At 37.2% G+C, this 22,284-nt stretch overlaps 1 protein-coding gene across 1 annotated transcript in view; it reads right to left on the bottom strand.

Moving 5' to 3' along the window:
* Positions 1-22,268, bottom strand: part of LOC100539715 (collagen alpha-3(IV) chain) — a 38,309-nt gene extending 16,041 nt beyond the window's left edge. The window contains exons 1-21 of the mRNA XM_010716657.2: positions 22,105-22,268; positions 20,904-20,993; positions 20,492-20,626; positions 19,687-19,785; positions 18,608-18,697; positions 17,702-17,841; positions 16,872-16,998; positions 16,588-16,668; positions 15,537-15,635; positions 14,243-14,293; positions 13,191-13,376; positions 12,492-12,622; positions 12,018-12,090; positions 10,767-10,838; positions 10,509-10,628; positions 9,373-9,471; positions 8,590-8,802; positions 7,773-7,950; positions 6,602-6,716; positions 5,109-5,281; positions 4,187-4,268 (exon numbers count right to left, since the gene is read on the bottom strand). Of these exons, the coding sequence (XP_010714959.1) occupies positions 4,187-4,268; positions 5,109-5,281; positions 6,602-6,716; positions 7,773-7,950; positions 8,590-8,802; positions 9,373-9,471; positions 10,509-10,628; positions 10,767-10,838; positions 12,018-12,090; positions 12,492-12,622; positions 13,191-13,376; positions 14,243-14,293; positions 15,537-15,635; positions 16,588-16,668; positions 16,872-16,998; positions 17,702-17,841; positions 18,608-18,697; positions 19,687-19,785; positions 20,492-20,626; positions 20,904-20,970 (2,331 nt within the window). The 5' untranslated portion in view covers positions 20,971-20,993; positions 22,105-22,268. The remainder of the gene's footprint in view (positions 1-4,186; positions 4,269-5,108; positions 5,282-6,601; positions 6,717-7,772; positions 7,951-8,589; positions 8,803-9,372; positions 9,472-10,508; positions 10,629-10,766; positions 10,839-12,017; positions 12,091-12,491; positions 12,623-13,190; positions 13,377-14,242; positions 14,294-15,536; positions 15,636-16,587; positions 16,669-16,871; positions 16,999-17,701; positions 17,842-18,607; positions 18,698-19,686; positions 19,786-20,491; positions 20,627-20,903; positions 20,994-22,104) is intronic.
* Positions 22,269-22,284: the final 16 nt, after the last annotated feature.

The raw sequence follows: 22,284 nt of genomic DNA, 5'->3' as shown, positions 1-22,284 counted from the left end.
TTCAGGTGAGGCGGCGCCACCACCGGGCGGGCTGACCCCATCGGGCTGCCGTAAAGACTGCCGGCCGCGGGTCGCGCGTCACGTGACGGAAAGCGGGCGGAAGCTGCTCCCCCGGCGCCTCACGTGCGGCCCCGCCGCAGGGCGCCCATTTTTAGTGAGGGAAGGCGGAAGGTGCGCATGCGCGTTGGTCGTGCTCAGCTGGTATTGACAAGGAACCGCGTACTTCAGAACTTCTAGCCCGCGTTTAAGCTTCACTAAGGCCATTACGTAATTAGCACCGTGTAAAACTCGTCAGCGCGATGTAAAATACATCCGACCCACACAGCACAGAAGCACAACGCTCGTTTCCCGACACGCTCCCATGCAGCGCCGTGACCGCCCGCCCCGCCCCTTTCCTGCTGTCCTTCAGCAGCCCGAGAGCAGCGAAATGAAAAGTGCTGTTAAGTACCGCAAATAATTTTTTTTGGAACAGGATAAAAAAGCTTCCTATTTTCACCGTATTTTTTCTAATGCCCACAGTTATGTTTTAGAGGTCAAAATGAGCAGCAGAGGCAGAAGTACTGAAGTGTATATTGATCCAAGGTCAATGCAGCTTGCTAATTCCATCCTTACAAATGCCAAAAGCGCCGTTTCACAGGGGCAAGCAATCTGAAATACGATCTATTAGAAGGTAAAAATAAAAACTACACAGAATAGAAAATTATACATTGTCTCTCTGCAGATACACGGTCCTTCATTTGGCCTCCTTGAAACGAGCTGTTTTCCTGAGCACCTCTCAGCAGGCAATCCCCGGCTGCCTGCTGGCGGGAGTCCTCCTTTCTTCTACCACTTCTCCAGTCTCTGCAACGCACTATCGAGATGGATTTTGCTTTTAAAAAGATGAAAATCTAAGCCATGAAGCACGCTAGAAATTTCTTCACCAGTGCTTTCATGTGTACAGCAGGGCTCAGATCCCAGGGTGTGGGCTGGAGCCTGGACACAGGCCTGCATTCCAGGGCAGGACAAGAGCAAGCAGAGCCTCCTCAGCTTCCTCACCCTACTTTCAGCTGACACTTATCACCATATATATATATACACATACACTTAATGTTATGTATAGGTAGTGGAAAAGATTATTAGTAGTGAGATGAATGAAAAACAAATAACAGCACAAGTGAAATAAGTCTTTCGTTTAGTCAAAATATTTTATTTGGTTGTATTTAGTAGAAGGTTTCTTTTCTTTGTTTTTTTTCCTTTTTTTTTCTTCCTATTGTTTTCTCATTATTTCTGATTTTTCATTCTTTCAGTACAACACGTTAACACTTTGCACCTCTTCAGCGCTTTCCTGTTAAGGCTCTAAAATTATCTGCAGATGAGTTAACTAATTCTCACAACAACCAGAGAGAGATTAAGATCAACTTTCTTCAAGTTTTTCTTTGGATTTCAGTGTCCAGCTTGTATCAGCTGGGCTTGATATATGTCCCTGCAGCTGTGAGCGATGCATGCTTTTGAAAGAAAGCCCAAGTTGGAGCACTCAAAATCTAAAGCTATTTATGAAAATCTTTACTTTTAGTAACTTGAAGGTCACACGATAAGGGTGCAGCAGAATCCAAAACTGGGAACAAAGCATAAATTCCCTTGAGCACTGCATTTGGCTCTGAGGCCTCCAGCATAAGAAAGACATAGCCCTGTTCAAATGGGTTCAGAGGAGGGCCACAATAACCATCAGAGTGCCGGAGTACCTCTGTTGTAAAGTCAGGCTGGGAAAGCTGGAGTTGTTTGGCCCAAATAAAAAGAGAAGACTGAGACGACCTCATAGCTACTCTTCTAGTACTTAAAGGGGGCCTGCAGGAAAGAGGGGAATAGACTCTTTCTTAGGGAGCGTAGCAGAAGGACAGAGGGTAATGGTTTTAAACTAAAAGAAGGCAGATTTAGATTAGGGATTAGGAAGAAATTCTTCACTGCAAGGGTGATGAGGCACCAGAACAGGTTGCCCAGAGAAGCTGTGGATGCTCTGTCCATGGAGGTGTTCAAGGCCAGGTTGGATGTAGCTTTGGGCAACATGATCTAATGGAAGGTGTCCCTGCCCATGGCAGGAGAGGTGGAACTAAATGATCTTTAAGGTCCCTTTCATTTTGTGATTCTATGAGACATAACACATTGTAACATACTTCTGACTTTATAACCACAATCCCTTCTCTTTATACTTTACTCTCTACTGAACATTTCCAGCAGTCTTTAATATTACACATTTACTTGTATCCTGTATTTTGTTAGTAAGCGTTACAATTGCCTTGAGTCAACAGTTACACACAATATACAATGGCTTCATGTGACTGCACTGAGCCTTAATTAAAAAAAGTCTTAACAAGCAATGGGCATAGATTTTACTTTGAGTATTTAAAGAAATTTCAGAGCTTAGATTTTTTTTTAATATAACAAAGGATTGTCTTAAAACACCTCCATCACCAAACCTTATTTAAATGAAAGACTAAATATTAACTTGACATTGATACCTTCTTATCAGTAGTGCATTTGCATAGAGATTCTTCATAAAAACCTGCAAATTCACAATTATACCTTGGCAAACATACAACTGTTCAAGCTAACAATACTTTTAAAATATTCATTTAGTTCATGGAAATGGTATCTTCAAGTCACCTCCATCAGAAGATAATGACATGAAACACAGATGAAACTGTTTCATAGTTAGATTAACACTGAAAATTCAAACAGACAAACATAATGCAAGTATTTTAACAGAAACAATATAAACTTTCACTGGCTTAAAAAAAAAAAAAGATCTAAAGGAGAAATCTTAGCATTTCAGTGTATTGCTCTACCTTACATTTAAAATGGTATATTTACAGAACTCTTCAGATGAATTAGGCTTCTACTATAAAACTAAATACTGGAATTCTGATAATTTGTGCAAGTATTAAAATATTAACATTTTAAATGTTAACATTACAATTTTAAATAGCCTTGCAAGTGCAATGTTACAAATATTTTTTTAAAAACATCAGAGCTACAATTTTATAAGTTATGTGAGTAAATGAAAGTGCTTTTCAAGTATTCATGTTCATTTGCAGTTGGGTTCTCTTGTTAAGTCAGTGCTCAGTGGTACAATTTAAGTATCAATCTTGTTTCGGTTTTGGATGCATGAATTTAACTGAATGGAATAAATGAAATCTGAAGGAGTGTTTGTGCTCAATATTTCAGAATAGCATATAATTCGTGATAAATATTTCAGAATTGAATATTAAGAAAATGAAATACAGATCGCTTCCTGGAGACTGTGTAATAACCCAGTAATGCTGTGGGAGTTCCTGAACCACAGAGTCATTGTAAATTCTGCTAATTTCTTAAATTATGATATGCTAAACGTTTGTTCTTTAGTAGGGACAAAACCATGGGAACAAAATAAAGGCTCAATACCATCAAGTTCTGAAGAATTTTTAAGATCCCATAATCTCTGTCAAAAGCATGGTATCTAAAGAAGATTTTCTTACACTTTCAATTAGGCAGCACTTAGCTGAAGTCACTCAAGAGAACACAGCCAGTGCACATCCTTAGTAGCTTCCTTCCTGGCTAGTTGAAAGTTGAAAGTCATTATTATTGCAGTGACACAAATAAGACTGTATGTCTGTTTCCCAGCCAAGGAAAGGTGAGCTAAGTGGGGAAATGCTTGTTTATTAGACAAGAAAACCAAACCAGACCAACCCTAAATTAATCAATATGTATTTAAAAGTGCACTGAAAATATTTCATATCGAACCCTGTCTCTCGTAAGTGCCGGATTTTCATCTTAAATTATACCTGCTTTGAACACTGATCATCTGTAAGCTGATATTAGAGCATTTTGTTTTTCTTGCCATTTGAAAAGCACATGACACGAGGCAGCATTAATGTCCTTCATTAAAGATTTGGCAGTACCACAGATTTTATCATGAAGATGCAGCTTAGAGATGACAGTCTGCAGGGTCTTCTCCAGAACTGTGTCATTACAAGCTTACTCCAACAAAGTGCTTTGTCAATTGCCAAAGACGAAAGTCAAACTGTTGCCCTACCTCACCACAGTGCTGCACTGGCAATCATAGTTTTCTTTCCAGGTGCAGCTGGACTTTAATAAATTATAGCTCTCCAAATTTAAGCAATTCTTTGCAATAAAAGCAGGGTTTCTTGCTCTGTCAAGACTCCATTGTTTAGACTGGTCTCTTCATGCAGACCTGACAACGGCTGATGATGTTTTCTAGTTCTCCTGCTTTCAATGTCTGTGGCATAGGTTTCCTAAAAGAATGAACAACAACAAAAGTAAATGTTTTAAAAACTAGGGAGAGGTGATGAAACTCTGTATATGGAATGAAGTTCAAAAAGGCTAACTTCAAGATCCAGCAGATGTGTCGGGGCAACCCTGAGCAGAAATCCAGGCTGGGTAGAAAATAGATTGAGAGGAGCCCTGAGAAGGAGGACTTGGAAGTTTTTGGTTGAGGAAGACCTCAATGTGACTTGGTGTCACATGCTTGCAGCCCAGAAAGCCAACTGTAACCATGGTTACATCAAAGCAAGTGTAAACAGCAGGTGAGGGAGGTGCTCCTCTCCTTCTGCTCCGCTCTCTAGAGACTCCACCTCAAGTTTTGGGTTCACCCCTGGGGATCCCAACAACATAGGGACAAGGGTAAGGGCTTTAAACTGAAAAAGGTTAGATTTAGGTTAGATATAAGGAAGAAATTCTGCACTGTGAGGGTAGTGAGGCATCAGAACAGGTTGCTTAGAAAAGACATGGATGCCCCTTTCCTAGAAATGCTGGATAGGGCTTTGAGCAATCTGATGTAGTGGGAAGTGTCCTTACCCATGACAGGAGAGCTGGAACAAGATGGTCTTTAAGGTCCCTTCCATGCCAAGCCATTCTATGACTACGAATCAGATGTTTGTCTCACTTTAGGTCTCTTTTTGCTATGGAATGACCATAAACCTGACAAATGGGAATGTCTAATCTGATGGGAATTACTAGGGGAGACCTTGCTTGTTACGTAGGCAGTTAGTGGCTTCTAAGCCATCTGCAGCATGGATGCAAATGTGCATAGGTGAAAGAAGTGGGGCTGAGGCTGCTGAGAAAGTACAGTTTACCTGAACATTCTTCTTGGATTTAGTGATGCCAACCAGAAACTGTAGGAGTTTGTGTAGTAGTTGCACGTCCCCCTGCCATGACACTCTATGAATGGGATGGCTCGAAATTCTTCCAGACAAGATCCAGGAGATGCCAGTGCTTGGCCAGAAGCTTCTGAGCCGGCACTTGTATACTGTAACAACCAATAATAATTTTTTTAAAGGAGAACTTTTACATCAGTTTTTACTAAACTGCAGGCAAAAAAAAAAATCTCTGAAGTTTATCATATGTTCTGTGCCATATCTTGGACAAGACAAAAATTAGCATAGATTAGTTTTTATCAGACTCGCAATGAAGTACAGAAACTTTATGAAAATTCAAGCATAATTACACTATTTCTTAGTTCTTGCAAAGGCCTTTTTCTGCTCTAAGAAAAGCCATAAAAATGTAATGAATATAATGTCTATAAAGTAGCTGGCTTCCATCCATTTGAGGGCTACAGTAACTGAACTACAAATAAGTTAAATTTCATCTTGTGTGTGTGCTCCCATTCATATTTTTTGTTAAATTGATTCCTTCTCCAAACACAAAAAAAAGCAAAGGCGGCATTTTCATTCTCTGATGTTGGACAATGCTTGTAGAAAGAGCTCTAAAATAATTATGACAGCAGAATATTTGCTGGAAAAATACATTTAAATTTGATGATGTTTGAAAAGACTGTGATTCAGCCAGAAGCTGAGAAAATTTTTTTTTTTTCCAAAGATGTTTATTATAACTTAGGGCCAAATGACAGGAGTGACAAATTCCACACTAAGAGGACTTTCCATCATGCAACAAACAAACCAAACCAATTAGACCTTTCAAGAGGGATTTTTATTTCTGTCTCTTACCTTCATTTGCTGGCATCCCTATGGTATGCCTCAGTCATGGATAACAAAGGCGAAGTGCCTCTCCCCCTGGTATAGATACACCCCTTATTCCCATTCTCAGTTCTCACCTTGCAAGCACATTATTAACTTTCTTCACTAATACCTCGTTATGGCACCAAAATTGCTGAACCAGTCCTTTGTACAGAGTGTACTGCATTTGTTTTGATTTTTAGCTTTCTATGAAGATTGGCCCAAAGATCTGAATTATAAAAGAGCTGCCAGGCATAGTAGCAGGTAGCTTATATCTGTACGTCTACGGTCAGGACTGCTTTAACCACCCCAGGCCCCAAACCTGTCCTCCTCCCAAGAGCTCAGCAGAACACATGAGTGTGCAGTTATTTTTGTGAGACTAAAATCCAGTCGTTTTCCTTTCATTGTGCCCCCTTTTCCTTCTGCCACTTATTTCCCGACGTATCAGAATAGTTGTTTCTATGCTTTTGTCATTAAATAAGAGTTAATAGAATTATTACCTCATTCCAGGCAAAGAAAAAAAAATTAGCCGTTATTAAGACAGAAACCTAGATGAAAATGCCACTGAAAGTGAGACGAAGGAAAATGAGTATTTTCACTGTTTTTATCTTTACCATAACAAAAGAAAAGCCCTTCCAGAGAGATATCCAGCCTCCTGGACAAGCAGGAACTGCAGTTGTTTGGCTGTGAACTGCTATTACCATTGCAGGTCCTTCACAGACAGCGCATCTGTAAGAAGAAGCACGTATGCATTCAGTGCAGAGTGAGGGAAGATATGTAAGCAGACCAAAAATGGTATCTGCTATACTAGCAACCCAAACCTAGGGCTCACTAGAAATACTGTACCTCAGATACATTTCCGGTGTTGAATGAGGAGATTAGTAAAATTGAAGGTAATCCAAATACCCTTTTTGCAATATCTATTAGATGGAAGTTGGTGAAAGGTAAGAACTAATCCCAGAGCATCTGACCTTCCTAATACTGCCCTTACCAAGGTAAGGCACTGAATTTTACTTTCATCATGTGCTCGTTATTTCATGTTGCTATGGTTTAGATCAAAGTTCTATACCTTTATTTGCTAATGTTAATTTAAAAAATGTTTTATTTCCTAAATGAAAAAAATATGAAGCTGAGCTGCTAGATTGCAACAACTGTGCAGAGCAGGCTTGAAGGAAGAGTTGAAAGCTTGCCTTCCTATTTTTTTTTCTTTTTTTTTTTCTTACTTTTGATCTTTTAAAGCTTTCCCCCCTTAAGAGGCTCTTTATCTTTTTCAGGCATCCTAAAGCACCTGAAAAGGTTCACATTTATATGAGGGTGTTTTATAGCAGCTCCAGTTTATAATGTTCTTCAACAACTACAGTAAATTTATTATATGTAATTGAAAACAGAAATTGACTTGTACTGTATTACAAACATTGAAACTATCATTATGCCACTTTAGCCTGCTTCTAATATATGTGACATTAGTATTAAAATGTCACATATATTAGAAGAGATATATATATCTCTATGTCATTACAAACAGTAGAAATGTTTTCCCTTTTCTCATGTCAGCTATACTAATTAAGCCTGTGGCAGTAGCTTACCTATAGTTTAACTTTCCTCAGAGTATCACTGACTATCTGATATATTCAGATGAATAATAAAAAAATAAAAAAATAAAGCAATAATCAAAAGTGCCTTAATTACTGAGGTAAAGGTCTTCTCTAAGATTTATTGTTCAAAATAACTTACGCTCTTCTGTTTGGCTACTGGCCATAAAAACTAAAATTCTTATACTCTTACCTGCTTATATGAGGCTCTAGTGCTTTACCAGAAATTGGTGCCATGTCTACTGGCATTGATGTTGCAGTTGACAGCCAGTATGAATAGTCATTGCGAGAAGCAAAACTGCACACATCATTGGTGTTGCAGAATAAGAATGGCATGGTAGTAAATCTCTGCAAGCAGCTACCAGCTGTTCCTAAATTACAAAAGAGAAAAATTTGTGACAAATAGGAGACTATATTCAGCATGACAAAGGAGACCAGTGAAAAATCAAAAAAAAAAGAATGACTATGAAGAGTTAAGTGTCTATACAGTAAAATTGCATGAAATCAAAATACTTATCGCATAGATAAAAGTAAGTATTTAAAAAAATCAAGGGCCAAGAACAACGTCTGTTAAAAAAAATACTGTCTTACTGAATGATATCAGTCCTTGACACAATAGCAGGGATTAAACACAAGCTTATGGGGCCATTTCTGACACTTCATAGGATTCAATCTGGCATCCACAAAGCACTGTGCTCTCCTAGACCTCGTAATATTACTACCAGCTCTACAGAGATGCTACTGACATTTACACTAGGCATCTATTTAGAAGTAACCAAATTGCTCCTGAAGAAAAGTGTATGGAGAGCAAAAGGAAGTATAGAAGAACAAGAAGGAAAGTTGTCTTTCAAATTGTGATTACTGAAATTGACTCAGAGCAGCAGATCACTGATGGTTGAAGCTGATGTTCATTTTAGACACAACGAGTTTGGTTTCATGAAGACAGCCTATCACTACTCTACTCTCTGTACTCTACAGAAGGTGACATGAACATTTTACTAATATAGTACCAAGGTCTTGTCCATGCGCTCGTTCGTTTCCTTGTACAAAAAGCAGTGAATAGCCAATGTAGATTTGTGATGTCCCAGGTGGGCATGAAGGAATCTTTGTTGTCTGACTATGTCTAGTGAAGATAAAACCTCTTCTTGTTGGACCAGTGATGGTAGATCCTGGTGATCCAGGCAATCCCTGTAGGCCAGGGAAGCCAATCAATCCAGGTTGCCCTGTGAAGTTGAAGCAAATATTATCAAGTTCTTTGAATTCCAGCTTTACTTGAATTAGTGAAACCATTTGAAAGTAAACAAAAAAAAATTAAATTAAAAATGAATAACAGTTTTTATTAGATACATTAATTCCTTTGAATCTAGCTCCCATAACTTTCCTTTTTGGACCTAGCTTTACTTTGCATTTATTTGTGACATTGTGAAAACTTTTTTTTTTAAAGTTTAAATTTTAATTTTATGTTGACTCAATAAAAATATTCAGTTTAAATATTCAAGTTGACATCATGTAAAGGCACACTGATTTGAACAGATTTTCAAGTGGGTGAATAAATGTAGTAAGTAATAGAGGAGCACAGGCAAGGCACGCTTTTATAAATGTTGTTAACTGCTATTTCTGTTGTGAACATGAAAGTTAAAAGCTAAGCATGTGCTACTGCAACTGTTACAGAATCTCAATATATGCTAAAAGACTACTTGATGAAAATTGGGAATACAGTTTTTTTTTTGTTGTTGTTGTTTGTTTTTTTAATAATTTCAGTAGTAGTCAAACAGATGTCTGCTTTCCTATACCTCTTTGTCCTGGAAATCCTCTGTCTCCTTTTGGACCAGGCTGTCCTGGTTGACCTGGACGACCAAAACTTCCTGGTAGACCTTTTACTCCTTTAGGTCCTAAACAGTAATAAAGAAAAAACAGATTAATATAGCAGTATTATACTAGATTTTAATAAATGCTAATAAATGAAGTTAAAATCCCTGTGTGAATGTAGCTGTGTTAGAATAAAAACAGCAGCGCAAAGTTCACAAATGTTGGGTCTGTCCGTAGTATTACTATCAGCATATTTCACATTAGGAAGATGACAAGGAAGTACTGAATATATTTAGAAAAATATTATTCTCATAAAGAACTTGTACATAAATCACAGCAAACAGCTTTTACTTTTAGCATATGTTAAACTATAGGAATATTTCAAAAACATAATAACAGGCCATAATCATGTTGTTCACAGTTCATACCACAAGTAATGTAGCGCCTTTGTAAAACAATTTTAAGGTGTAAAAAACCAGTTATTTAATGCCTGCTTTGTTATGTCAGAGGGAATTTTGCCATTCCTGAGTCAGTCATGCTTTCTAGCAGGTCCAAGACTCTGCGAAGTTCCCTCCTGGTGTGGAAAGCTGTGGTATGAGAACAGCAGTTGAGCAAACATCCACCTCATCCCACTTGATTCTTGTTCCCACATTCCTCACAGCCATGGCAGGCTTCACTTTTAATAGAGAAACAGTCACCTTTACCTTCCCACCTCCAGACTGTGATAGACACAATCACTTTGTAGCACAGCTACAGTACTTGTTACCTGTGTTACCTCAGAAATGAGAAACGCTCTTGAGAATGTTTCTGCTCATATGAAAACAATGAATGTTTTGACTAAATTTTTTTTTTTATATACCATTTTTGTTCATTAGCCTTATTTGAGGGAAAAACTTGCACACTCTTTGACAGCAGCTGTGCTGAGCAGATGGAATGGGACAGGTTACAAATACAAGGTTGTTAACAAGGGAATAATAAAAATAACGAGTTATTTTTAAATTCTGAGAAGTATTTCAATAAATATATCAATTTTCTATCCAGCTGTATGTTTTCCTGGCAAACTGAAGTGTTCCATCACATGAGACACACAAACATGTTCAGAGATAAAGTTATAAACTACCTTGTAGTCCAGGAATCCCTTGAATTCCTTGATCACCTGGTGTTCCTGGGATTCCTGGCAGACCAGGAGGCCCCTTGGTCCCTGGGACAGAGAATATTCTCCCAGAGACACCAGGTGGACCTAGAAGAAAAATGGAATGAAGAACTCTTATGTTAAAAACAAGCAAAAATGTTAAAGACAGACAAAACAACAACAACATCCAACAACATCAAGCTAAGTTAGCTGGTATTAGAATAAAACTATTAGTATAATAGTTACCAGGTTGGCCTTTCAGTCCCCTTGGTCCTTCTGCCCCTCGTGGTCCAGGTGGTCCTTGATTACCCTTCTCTCCTGAAGAAAGAGATTGGAAATATGGTTGTTTTTTTTTCTGGTTTGAAAGGTCAAAACAACTGTCAGATTTATGAGTCTTGCATGATCCATGCAAACTTTCTGAAGAGTAACATAGTCAACAGCCTCATTTGAAATAGGAGAGTGCACTTCCACATGTCTTTTGTTACTTTGGAATTTATAGGCCAAGTGTAATCTGTTAATAATTTGTTTCCATATCCCTGTAATGCTGTTCAACTCCCTTCAATCCCAATTGTCAGTTATATTGATGGCTGTTAGGAGGATTATGAAGTTCTTCGAAAGTTTGAAACTTAATAAACAATTCCTTTCACAGTGTAAAATGAGGTTACATCCAGAATATTCCCTAACAGTTCTGCTGTAAATAATAATAAAGGAAACCTTTTATTGAGCCAGGAGATTTGACTGACAATGTGAAGAAATGAGAAAGTATAATTATTGTCTATACAGTGATTTTTAAAATTAGAACCGTAAATGTAAAATATACAGCATGGAACACAAAGCAGTGGGTTTAATAAGTAAATGACAATTGTGTATTATTTTATATTAGATAATTGAAAATGAACATATTGGAATGATGCAGGCCTAAATCAGATCACACATACACATTCAAAAGAATTCTTAGCCAGTAGCTTATCTTACTAACCCTTGGGAACGTAAAATGAATAAGTCTAAACTATAAAATGTATTATCAGCAGACCAACTGGTGAATGAGATCATAATCAGGACTGTTCTATGGCAAGCAAACAACCTAGTGCTTTGTATCATAATTATGATTAAATACTCTTGAGTTTACAGCTAAGAGGTTGTCAAAAATCTCATTTTTTAGTGGTGGTATGGCATTTCTAATTAGCAAATCCAGTTCCAATGTCCTTATACATCATTAGTAAGATAAACATTTATAAGTTGCCTGAAATGGAGACAATTGAAGTTGTAGCCGTTCCTCACTTTAACAGCTTTTGAACATACTCAGAGCATCTAACTAAAAAAATGCTCACTTAGTGAATGCTTTCTTTCATAGCAGACATACATTCTGCTCTTGATGGACAAACTCCATGTCTCTAGGATCTGACCTGGTAGGTGCTATTACATGTACTGTTACAACACGATATGGAAATTTTTCTGTTTGTCACATAGAAGCGTACATAATAAATACACAAATACCTTTTACACCTGGAAATCCAAGAAAGCCAGGGTCCCCTCTAGCTCCAGGATAACCTGGTCGACCTTCTACTCCCTGCAAATCAGATATCATCAATAATAAAGACAAAGCAACATCTGCATGCAATGAAGAACATTTCTTTTTTGTTCGAAAATACTTTGTTATGTACATAGAACATCCTACAACTAAAATAATTTGCTCAATTTTTCAGCGTGTTAGAAACAGTCATATCATTGTTAATATTATTCTCTAATACCTAATGGTCAAAGAAATGACATGTCAAAATACTCAATGATTCCTTTTTGGTCTGCTCAACTCTATGACAACTGTTTTCAATATCCATTTTGGTATCTATATTACACATTTCTTTCTTTCACTCTTGGTGTTATTTTCATGGTAAGAATGAAATTTACAGTTGAAACACTGTTTTCAATGTTTTCAATGTAAAAGAAACACATAGCATCCCTTTCACTGACTTTTGGACCCGGAGGACCACTGTCACCAGCTGGGCCCATTGGTCCTTGTATGCCATCTGCTCCTCTGACACCTTTGCTTCCTTTTATGCTCATAGTGGGAAGACCAGGCAGCCCCTGAAAACCAGGTATACCTGTACAGAAACAGAATATGTGAAGAGCACCACCAACACCATTTCACATACATTACATACAATGCAGCTCTATAATGGTACTTAATGTTTATTGTCTCAGTGACCTCCCAAGGAAATATGCCCATTTATTTAAAAAAAAATAAAATGAATGAATGAATAACTAAAATTCATTTTTCTCTAGCCTCTTAATTTAATCTGAGATCAGAGATGAGTTCTTGCAATCCTCTGTAGCACTACAGTTGTTTTTTTTTTTAATATATCTTTTAGTTGTAGTTATGTCTGGAATAACATGCATGGCATCTCATTTCTTTGAAGTCAAATTTCAGACACCATACAGCTTGCAAAGGAAGAAAGCAAAATTGAGTGGAGAGTAAAACTTACATCATACTGCATGGACCATTCTGGTGTTTGCAGTTGTAACACAGCATCAATTCGTAAAGGAACTACCTGTTTAATTATGAAGCTCTCTGGGGTAGAATTCCCTCCAATCTTGAGTTTTGGACAGGCTGAATTCTGCTTTCAATTATCAGTATATCATTTCAGAAAATAAGGAGTTATAACAATATACCTGGTCTTCCATCTGCACCAGGAATACCTCTATTCCCTTTTGGGCCAGTAATTGCCATGCCTGTTGCTCCTTGAAATCCAGGTAATCCCATTAAGCCAGGAGGTCCAATGGGTCCTTGGTCACCCTGATGACCTTTCATACCTGGTGGCCCAGGAAAACCAGGCAGCCCCATGTCTCCTTTGACTCCTGTAGAGTATAAATACATTTGAGGAGAATCAGCATGATGGTGAGATGGTATGACAACTTTCAGAAATAGGACTACACACAGAATATATGCATTTACCATACTGTAAAGGTGGAATTCAGCCTTTGGTTTTAGTATATGTATGTCCCCAAAGCCATCTTGCTACTGTAAAGCAAAATGGTTGCATGAAGGCACAAGGTAGTGTACACCCACTTTTCTTTTAAAACTCCACTTCAGAGTTTGCTCATACAAAGGAAGAAACTTGAAGAAAGGGTAGAAAGATCAGTCAGATAGGGGAATATTTCTTGATATAGCAGTAGAAGCAATGCTAGTTCAAACATCAGAACTGTCAAATCCTATTAAATTAAATTTCAGATAAAACCAAGAGCACAATAACACTAGTTGATAGAGCAAATTCTCAGTTACAAAACAGTATTTTTCAACATAGTCTCCACCATTAGTTGTACATTTTGCCAGTAATGAACAAGAGTCTGCATGCCACGCTTGTAAAAATCTGCACCAGTGGAGTTGACCCACTGTTTCACAGCTGCTATGATGGCATCATTGGTAAGAAAATGTTGCCCACATCTTTCATCATCCTGACTGAATGGAAGTCAGAAGGCGCCAAATCTGGACCGTATGGTGGGTGTGATAGGACAATATCACCAGCATCTGCCCCAGTGTTGTGGAATATATAATAATATAATAAAAGAAGAGGCATTACTTCCAGAGCAGCCCTTGTATGATTTAATATGATTCTAAACATCTAAAAGCATCTTAAAGATGAAGCCTCTAGTAATAAAAAAAAAAAAAAAAAAAAAATGAAGCTCCTACTTTCTGGGGAAAAAAAAAACAAACAAAAACTCACCTCTACGACCAGGAACACCTTGAAGGCCAGGGACTCCTCTCCCTGGTGCTCCTACAAAATATTAGGTCACACTATACTTAATAGACCAAAGTAATTGCTCAAAAATATCATTGTCTAGCACTTCATATTTCACTTCAAAATTCACTGAATAAAAACATAGGTTTTTGTTATATAGCCAATAACTGATGCTTTATATTTTGAATCGGTGCTATCCTGAAATACAAATGCTATTTCTATGCTTTTCTTTACAGCAGAATTCTTATTTACCAGTTGTATATGAGGGAGAGTCTATAATAAATAAAAGACAAAACTTATTTTCAAGAGGAAAAAGCCAAGTAACAATTTGCATTAGTCAAAAAGAAAAATAAAATAACATATGTAGTTATAAAAAATGAAAATACTTTAACAGTGATTACTCAAAACTGAATATGAAAAAACACAAATATCTGAAGTGCAGGTGTCAAGAGGATGGGGCCAGAATCTTTTGTCAGGGCAACAAGCACAGTTTGGAGCACAGGAAGTTCCATCTGAACATGAAGAAAAAATTCTTTACTTGGGGGTGACAGAGCACTGGAACAGGCTGCCCAAAGAGGCAGTGGAACTTCCTTCCCTGGAAATATTCAAAACCTGCCAGGACGCTTTCCTGTGTAACTTACTCTAGGGAATGTGCTTTAGCAGCAGGATTGAACTGGATGATGTCCAGAGGTCCTGTCCAATCCCTACAAGTCTGTGATTCTGTGAAAAGGCTTATTAGGAATGCCTTCTCAGGATTTTATTTTATTTTTAAGATATTAATATATTAAAAACATTTTGACCGTAAAATATGAGAACATTTTGTCAGAATTCAACACAGGATTGTATCTATCTGCGGACACTGATGATATCAGGAATGACATTCAGCTGAAAGCTTTTACACACTGATTCCTTTCATCCTTTTCGTGTGAAAGCTGAGACCCCTTCTTTAAATGGATTTTGGTTCTCCTAGGTTTTCTCAGGGAAACACATTATAATCATTAACAGTACTACTGAGACTCTTGCAAAAATTAACATTTTAAGGGGAAATTATGACCAATCACAGTGTAACAGATGAGTGACATGCATTTCATTAATAGCTTGTACTACAATTACATAGAAAGTCAATAAATTACGTAAAATTAAAAGCCTTCTACCCATAAAGTCCTCTTTGGTTCCACACAGTTTTCTTATTAATCCTTCCCCAAAAAATTCTTGTCAGTTTAGCTAGAGAAAAAAAAGTAATTTTTAAAATATAATGCAAGTATTTCACTGCAGTTACCTGGTTCTCCCTTTACTCCTGGAGCACCCGGCATACCATCCTGACCCTGATTACCTCTCTCACCAGCAAGTCCGTTTTCTCCAGGGTATCCGGCAGCACCTGTGAATTAAAAAGGACCACAGTATCATTTTTACTTCTATTAGTTTACATAGAAAAAAGATCTGAATTTCTTTTATAAAAAAATTATTAGTGCAGCTACTTCAATGAGAGAGGTAACCATCTTGTATATAAACTTTTGTCAAAAGCAGACTATCTTTTGTATTGAGTTCACTGGACTTCAGTGGATTTAGAACTCCCACAATTTCCACCATTCCCACTATTAACATGGAATCCGTGGTGCTGGAAATCCATACAAACAGCATGCTTTCTTTCCCTAGCTTTATTACAAAATCAAGTTTTCCGGGAGTAGATTCTGATCTTTGCTAAGTGCTGATAAGCCAGCATTAAAAGCCAACAGAACAACACAATTTAGATGAAGATCTGCATATGAGAACATTCAATGCCCTTTTTTGAAGGCAGGGACTGACACTAATTTTAATGAAGTCCACATTACAAACCTCTTCTGCCACATATTTACACACTACCCCTTACGCATTTTCTTAAATGGTTCGATATTTTCTGCTGCGCTAAGAAATGACTGCCATGCTCTCTTCCTTCTCTTTCCTCACCAATTTACTTTCTCCTTCATGTCTAGTTATGTCTTAGTTTATTATTCCCTTTTAGTAGGTAAAACCAACCTTTCCTACTATCTGTGTTGCTATCACATCTAGAGACTTTTAGACTGAACAAAGAAGAATATCAAGGAAAAGGTTTCACAGTACTGAAGTGAAATTAAAACTTATTCCCGGAGCTGAACTGAGAACATTGAAAATAGGCTGTTAAAGAGCTCGGCTGAAATTGGAGAAGACAAACAAAGCCTCATACCAATATTAACAGAGAATGTAACTATATCAGGTAAAGTCTAAAAGCTCATAACAATATCAACAGTCTCATTACAAAGAAAATAATAAACCAGAGGGCAGCAATTTGGGAGAAATGCTATATACCATACCAGGAGGGCCTGTAACACCCTGTTGTCCTGGGTGGCCCTGCTGTCCTTTAACACCAACATCTCCAGGGAGTCCAAGTTTCCCTGTAAGAAAGAGTTTGGGAGAGAAAAAGAGGCATTATCACTTGGAATGTAGTTAGCCTGACTGTGCTGACTGTAAGGGAGCTGCTGAGGTTTATGACAGCTGAATGTAAAAGTGCCACCCCACAGGCACCTTGCGCAGCTTATTGAGAAATTCTCTTCTAGTAGCAGATCGGCATTTAATCCCTCTCCAAAACAAAATATACCTGGGTTTCCAGCAACTCCTGTTTCTCCTCTGAACCCAGGTAATCCTGGTGCTCCTTTATGTCCTGGCTGACCTTGGGATCCTTTTTCTCCTTTTCTGCCCAGAACCCCAGGAGCCCCTGGATCTCCCTAAGAAATAGCAGTTGCACACAAACAGGTAAAGAATGACATTACATTCTATATTTGAAGAATAGAAAAATCATGCTTATTTTTTAAACTTACAAATTAACTTCAGTCCTTAGATGTTTTTTCATAGACTTTTTTCTAATTTTATTCTAACAGTTGCTCTTTTGATCCAAAAATACATTCTACACATAATATACAGGTATGCAAAATAGTAAAATGCACATTTTATCTTGAATTACAACTGACTTGCAGAACCAACAATCTCTTTCTTGATAATAAAGAAGCTAATAAAGAAAGTAAACTGATAATCTGAACAAATTACAGGAGATATAGTACAGCTATATATCATCAACCACATCTTTTGGGTAATCTCACATGTAAAGATTCACATTTGCTCAACAAACAAAACATGAAGCAAAATTGCATCCATTTGGTCTAACTCATATCTAACAATACATATTGCTAAAAAAAGGTATCAACAGGCTTTCAAAAACTAACATAGTTTTAGAGAACACATTTGCATTTTCTAAGACTATTTCTCTGCAATTCTTGATGTACAACAGGATTTTTGTATGCATCACCATAAGCTACATATAATCTACATATCTCCTGCAAATTCTACAACTCTTGCTTCACATTTTTCTGTTTCTGTTGTCAAGGACTCTGCTTTTTGTTTAATTTGACAATGTTTCTATTGCCTCTATACCTTTGGACCAGGTTCTCCTGGGAGTCCAGGAGATGGGTGCCCAGGGTCTCCTTTTTCACCTGGAAAGCCACCATAGCCTGTTGGACCAGGGTCACCCGAAGTTCCTGGAAAGCCTGGAGATCCCTTCTGTCCTTTTTGACCTGGAAATACACAGATAATAACAGCATTCTTAAATGGATCATAATCATATATCACATTTCATGGTTTGGTAACTAGTGCTTGTATATTCAGATATTCATTCTTCATCAGAAATAAAAGTATTTTGTACAATTACTGATTTTAATTCCAAATGTGTTTAAAAAAGTTTATTACATTTAATAGTATATAAATTATTTGTATTTAATTTATTTTCTCTAATTCCAGTAGTTGAAACTTGTAAATCTTATGACAACTAGCCAGGCATTTGGTTACAAAAACAGATTAAGCCACTATACATTACCATGAACTGAATAATTAATGCCCTGAAATTATTATTTAAGAAGTTATTATAAGCTATATACAGAGATAGTCAGTTACAGTACATTATTATTGTTCCAGTCTAAAATTCAAGACAGAGAGACCTCCTTTCTGTAATTCAGGCAAATGCTGGGGTGTAAGTAGTCTAAAAATACTGCAGAGAATAAATCTCAACTTGAGTAAGTATTGTCTGTGTGCTTACAGTAACCGCTCAGATCACAGAATGGCCAGGGTTGGAAGGGACATCAAGGATCATGAATCTCCAACCCCCCTCCCACATGCAGGGCCACCAACCTCCACATTTAATACTAGACCAGGCTGCCCAGGACCCCATCCAGTCTGGTCTTGAACACCTCCAGGGACAGGGCACCCACAACCTCTCTGGGCAGATCTGCGTGAATACTTCTGTACAGCTCTATCAATTTTCAACATGACTTAATAGAAAATAACCTGGAATTCCCATGTTCCCTTTGTTTCCTGGTACACCAGGAAATCCTTGTCCTCCAGGAATCCCTGGAAGACCCATAAATCCTTTGACACCTGCAGGATGAAAAAATAAGTGTCATTTTCACATGCATGCCCTGCTTAGATATTAACTGTCTGGTAGAGCTGAGATTAATACAGAATCTTACTTCACACATTGCATGGTATCTTGTCATTTTATAAATCAACAAAAAGTGAATTTTAATTCTTCCTACTGCTCTGGATACACATAAAATTATCAGAATTGTTATCAAGGAAAAAAAACTCAAATATTTTAAATATCAACACTGACATACTAAGGTTTGTGACTCACCACAGCACTTCAGAATGGCAACTGAACCTTTGAACATTTTATCAAGATCAGCAATTTCTATTCATGTGTTGGACTTTCCTTCCATGGTTCACCTGAGTTCACACTGGTTTCTCAATGTGTCACAATCACTTTAGATTAATTTAGCTAAATTAACAATCAGTTTAACGATTGCAAAGTAGAGTTTCATCTAGAATGCCCAGATGTCTAAACTCCAGGGTATTGGTAATCCCTGAATATTTAAGCACGTCAGGTCTGATTTTCTCCCATAAGAAGTCAGAGTGTACTAAAGTATTTGCAGCTTTTCTTGTGATGGCTACACTGCAACAACTACAGAGGATGTATCAGTGATGATACTGGTTAATCCCATCATGACAGGAGCCGTTTCAATTACAAGACTAAAATTATTTCTAATTTCGTAATTGTCAAAATTTCTATGCATCTAATTACACTATTGCAATTTCTAGAAACAAATTTTCTTAACCAAAAATACAGAAGTACAGAGAAGTAAAATTTTTATTAGCATTAATTTGGAAAAAAACCCCATCATATTCATTCAAGGTCAATGTGTATTATTACGTATGAGGGCCTGGTGTTGTCAGAGCAAACTGTGAATGGTAGGTTTATAATTTACACTGAATTAAGACTTATTTTCACTGAAGACCCAGTAACTTTCAAAATAATATTATCTTACCCTTCATGTGATATGGTAATTTTCAACATACATACTCCATACCTGGTACACCACGTACTCCTTCAGATCCAATAAGACCTGGGGGACCTTGGACACCTGCATCTCCTTTTTCTCCTTTTAGGCCCATTCTTCCTTGGACTCCTAAAATGGTTTCATTAAAAAGAAAAATTGCAGAACAGCATTTTAGAATGTGAGTTTTCTCTTTTAAAATAATGAAACTGCAATGGAGTAAAATTTTATTTTAAAAATTTTAAATATTTTATTTTAAATATTTTATTGACAAACACAAGAGAGAAGCTCACAGTCCATGCCTTCTCTATTTCCCGTATGGAGACAAAAGGAAGTTTCTGAAATCTACCACATGAAAAGATCTACACAGAGCCCAACAGCATTAGTTGAGAATGCACAACTCATATGCCGAGTCTCTACTAATATTATACAAAAAATAAATCCTCTGACAGTCAAACATATCTAAGCAGAGTCAACTTCTTTACAATATGGTATTCAGCTGGAAAGCATACTTGTTTCTGCTCAAAGGTTATTATGTGTGTAAAGACACATAGGATTTATTTATATAAACTTCTTACAATCACATTTTATTACTGATTTAACATTACAATGTGAGGATTATTAAGGATGGACCTGTTAAAATGGAGATAAATATTCAAGGTAATATCCAGCTATCTCACAAGAAAGGACAGTTAGAGTGTTTGGCAATAATTATTAGAAAGCTGTGTGAATACTTTGAGTAGTAAAGTTACTGTCTTCCATATGTTAGAATCCACTGAAACTGCAACACAGATGATAACCCTAACTAGTTTTGAATGATGAAAAAGTGAATGTGTACCTTTTGAGCCTTGTTCTCCTTTATTTCCAATCACAACCAAGGTTTCAGATGGTCCAGGAAAACCTTTGTCACCTGGTTCGCCTTGTGCTCCAATAAACCCTTTTCTTCCTTTTAGCCCTGGAGAGCCAAAAGAACCTGAAAGAAAATATATTTTCTAAAGATAATATGTTTAACATGAATGAGACAAAAAACAAAAACAGAGCAAGAAGCTCTGTAGCAAGTCATTAACCATTTTTACAAATACCAGTGAAGTAGGAAAGGTGACAATTCAGTACTACTGAAAGAAAACTCTATTGTTCTGTTGGTAGACTGCAAGGGTCCAGAAGTCAAAGATTTACCGAGACACAAAGAAATTCTGGTTAAGCTCCTGTATTCTTAAGGAATAGTGAAGGCACATAATTTTGTCACTTGCCTCTGATACCAGGGTTGCCTGGACTTCCAATCCTGCCAGGGGGTCCAGGAATTCCTAACGGGCCCATTATGCCTGGCTCTCCTCTAGGGCCTGTGGAAATGAAACAATAGAAATGTATTCATTAATACTGATCAGTAACATAGAACATTACTTAAGAAAGTTATGCATGTGTCTACAATTTAAATGGTTAATTGATTCTTTTAATCTTTTCTCCATTTCTAGAACATAACTGTAGAAGCAAGTTCACAAGTTTTTAACAACTGAAACAGCACTTACATACAGATCAATCTGGGTAGTTTGAGGGGTTACTATCAGCTGCAATAGCTTTTACCAATTATTGAAATAATTGAGAGTGACTTTAATATACCTGATGTCTGTATTGAGCTGTGACATCTGTCACAGAATGTGTGGGAAAGACATTCCTTTCTTGCTCAGGAGCTGGGAGCCAGCCAGGACATGACAGCTCATCTCAAATAACATTAGAAGCCTAGGTTTGGCCTGCATGTTCATCATTTTTGCAGTTGTATATATGAAAGTGTACCTACCATCTCCTTGCAACAGTGTAACAAAGGATTTAAGAGTACCAGAAAATCTTTGTTAAAAAAGCTGCATTACATATGTGATTTCTTTTATTCTACAAAGCAAGTTCAAACATTTCTGAAAAAAATAATCCAACTAAACAACTCTAATACTCTATAGAGATTACCTACTTACGTCAGCTCTGTAACAGTCTGAGTCATAACTCTGAGAGACTCAAGACCTGAGCTTTTTTTTCCTTTTTTCCCCAGAAAAAAGAAGAAAGGTAGCATTAATAAGCTATCCATTTGAAAAGGGATGCTGAGTAAGAGCTATTAAATTCTTTACACTTTCTTTATGCTGGGAAGACTCTGGATGTTAACTAGCTAGTGTTCTGTTTCAGACATTGCCATACAGAAAACAATGTTAAGTAACCTATTCTCTAAAGAGCACTGTAGAAAATTTGGTACTAGTTCATAACAGCTTTTAGATATCCTAAATCATTAAGGAAATGATGATTGATTTGTCTTCCATATAAGATCATACAGGTCTGTATATGAAAACTGCTAATGTAAACTATTTCTGTATTTTCAACTTAGGGTTAATTACATATCACCATGACTGACATATTTTTGCAGAGACTGACTAGCTTTCTATAGCAAAACACATATTTGCAAGATCTTACCTGGCACACCAAAGACTCCTGGCCTTCCAGACTGTCCCTTGAGACCAGGTAACCCTGTGTTTCCCAGGAGACCTATTAATCCAGGTTCCCCAGGCTTTCCATCAATTCCTGGGATACCCAAACCAGGAGGACCTAGTTTGCCTTTTGAACCTAGTGAACCTCTTCTTCCTAAGAAAAAAA

This window comes from Meleagris gallopavo, chromosome 11 (assembly GCF_000146605.3).
Source record: "Meleagris gallopavo isolate NT-WF06-2002-E0010 breed Aviagen turkey brand Nicholas breeding stock chromosome 11, Turkey_5.1, whole genome shotgun sequence".
Lineage (NCBI taxonomy): Eukaryota > Metazoa > Chordata > Aves > Galliformes > Phasianidae > Meleagris > Meleagris gallopavo.
The sequence above is the reverse complement of the archived record's forward strand: the minus strand, read 5'-3'. Positions and strand labels throughout refer to the sequence as shown.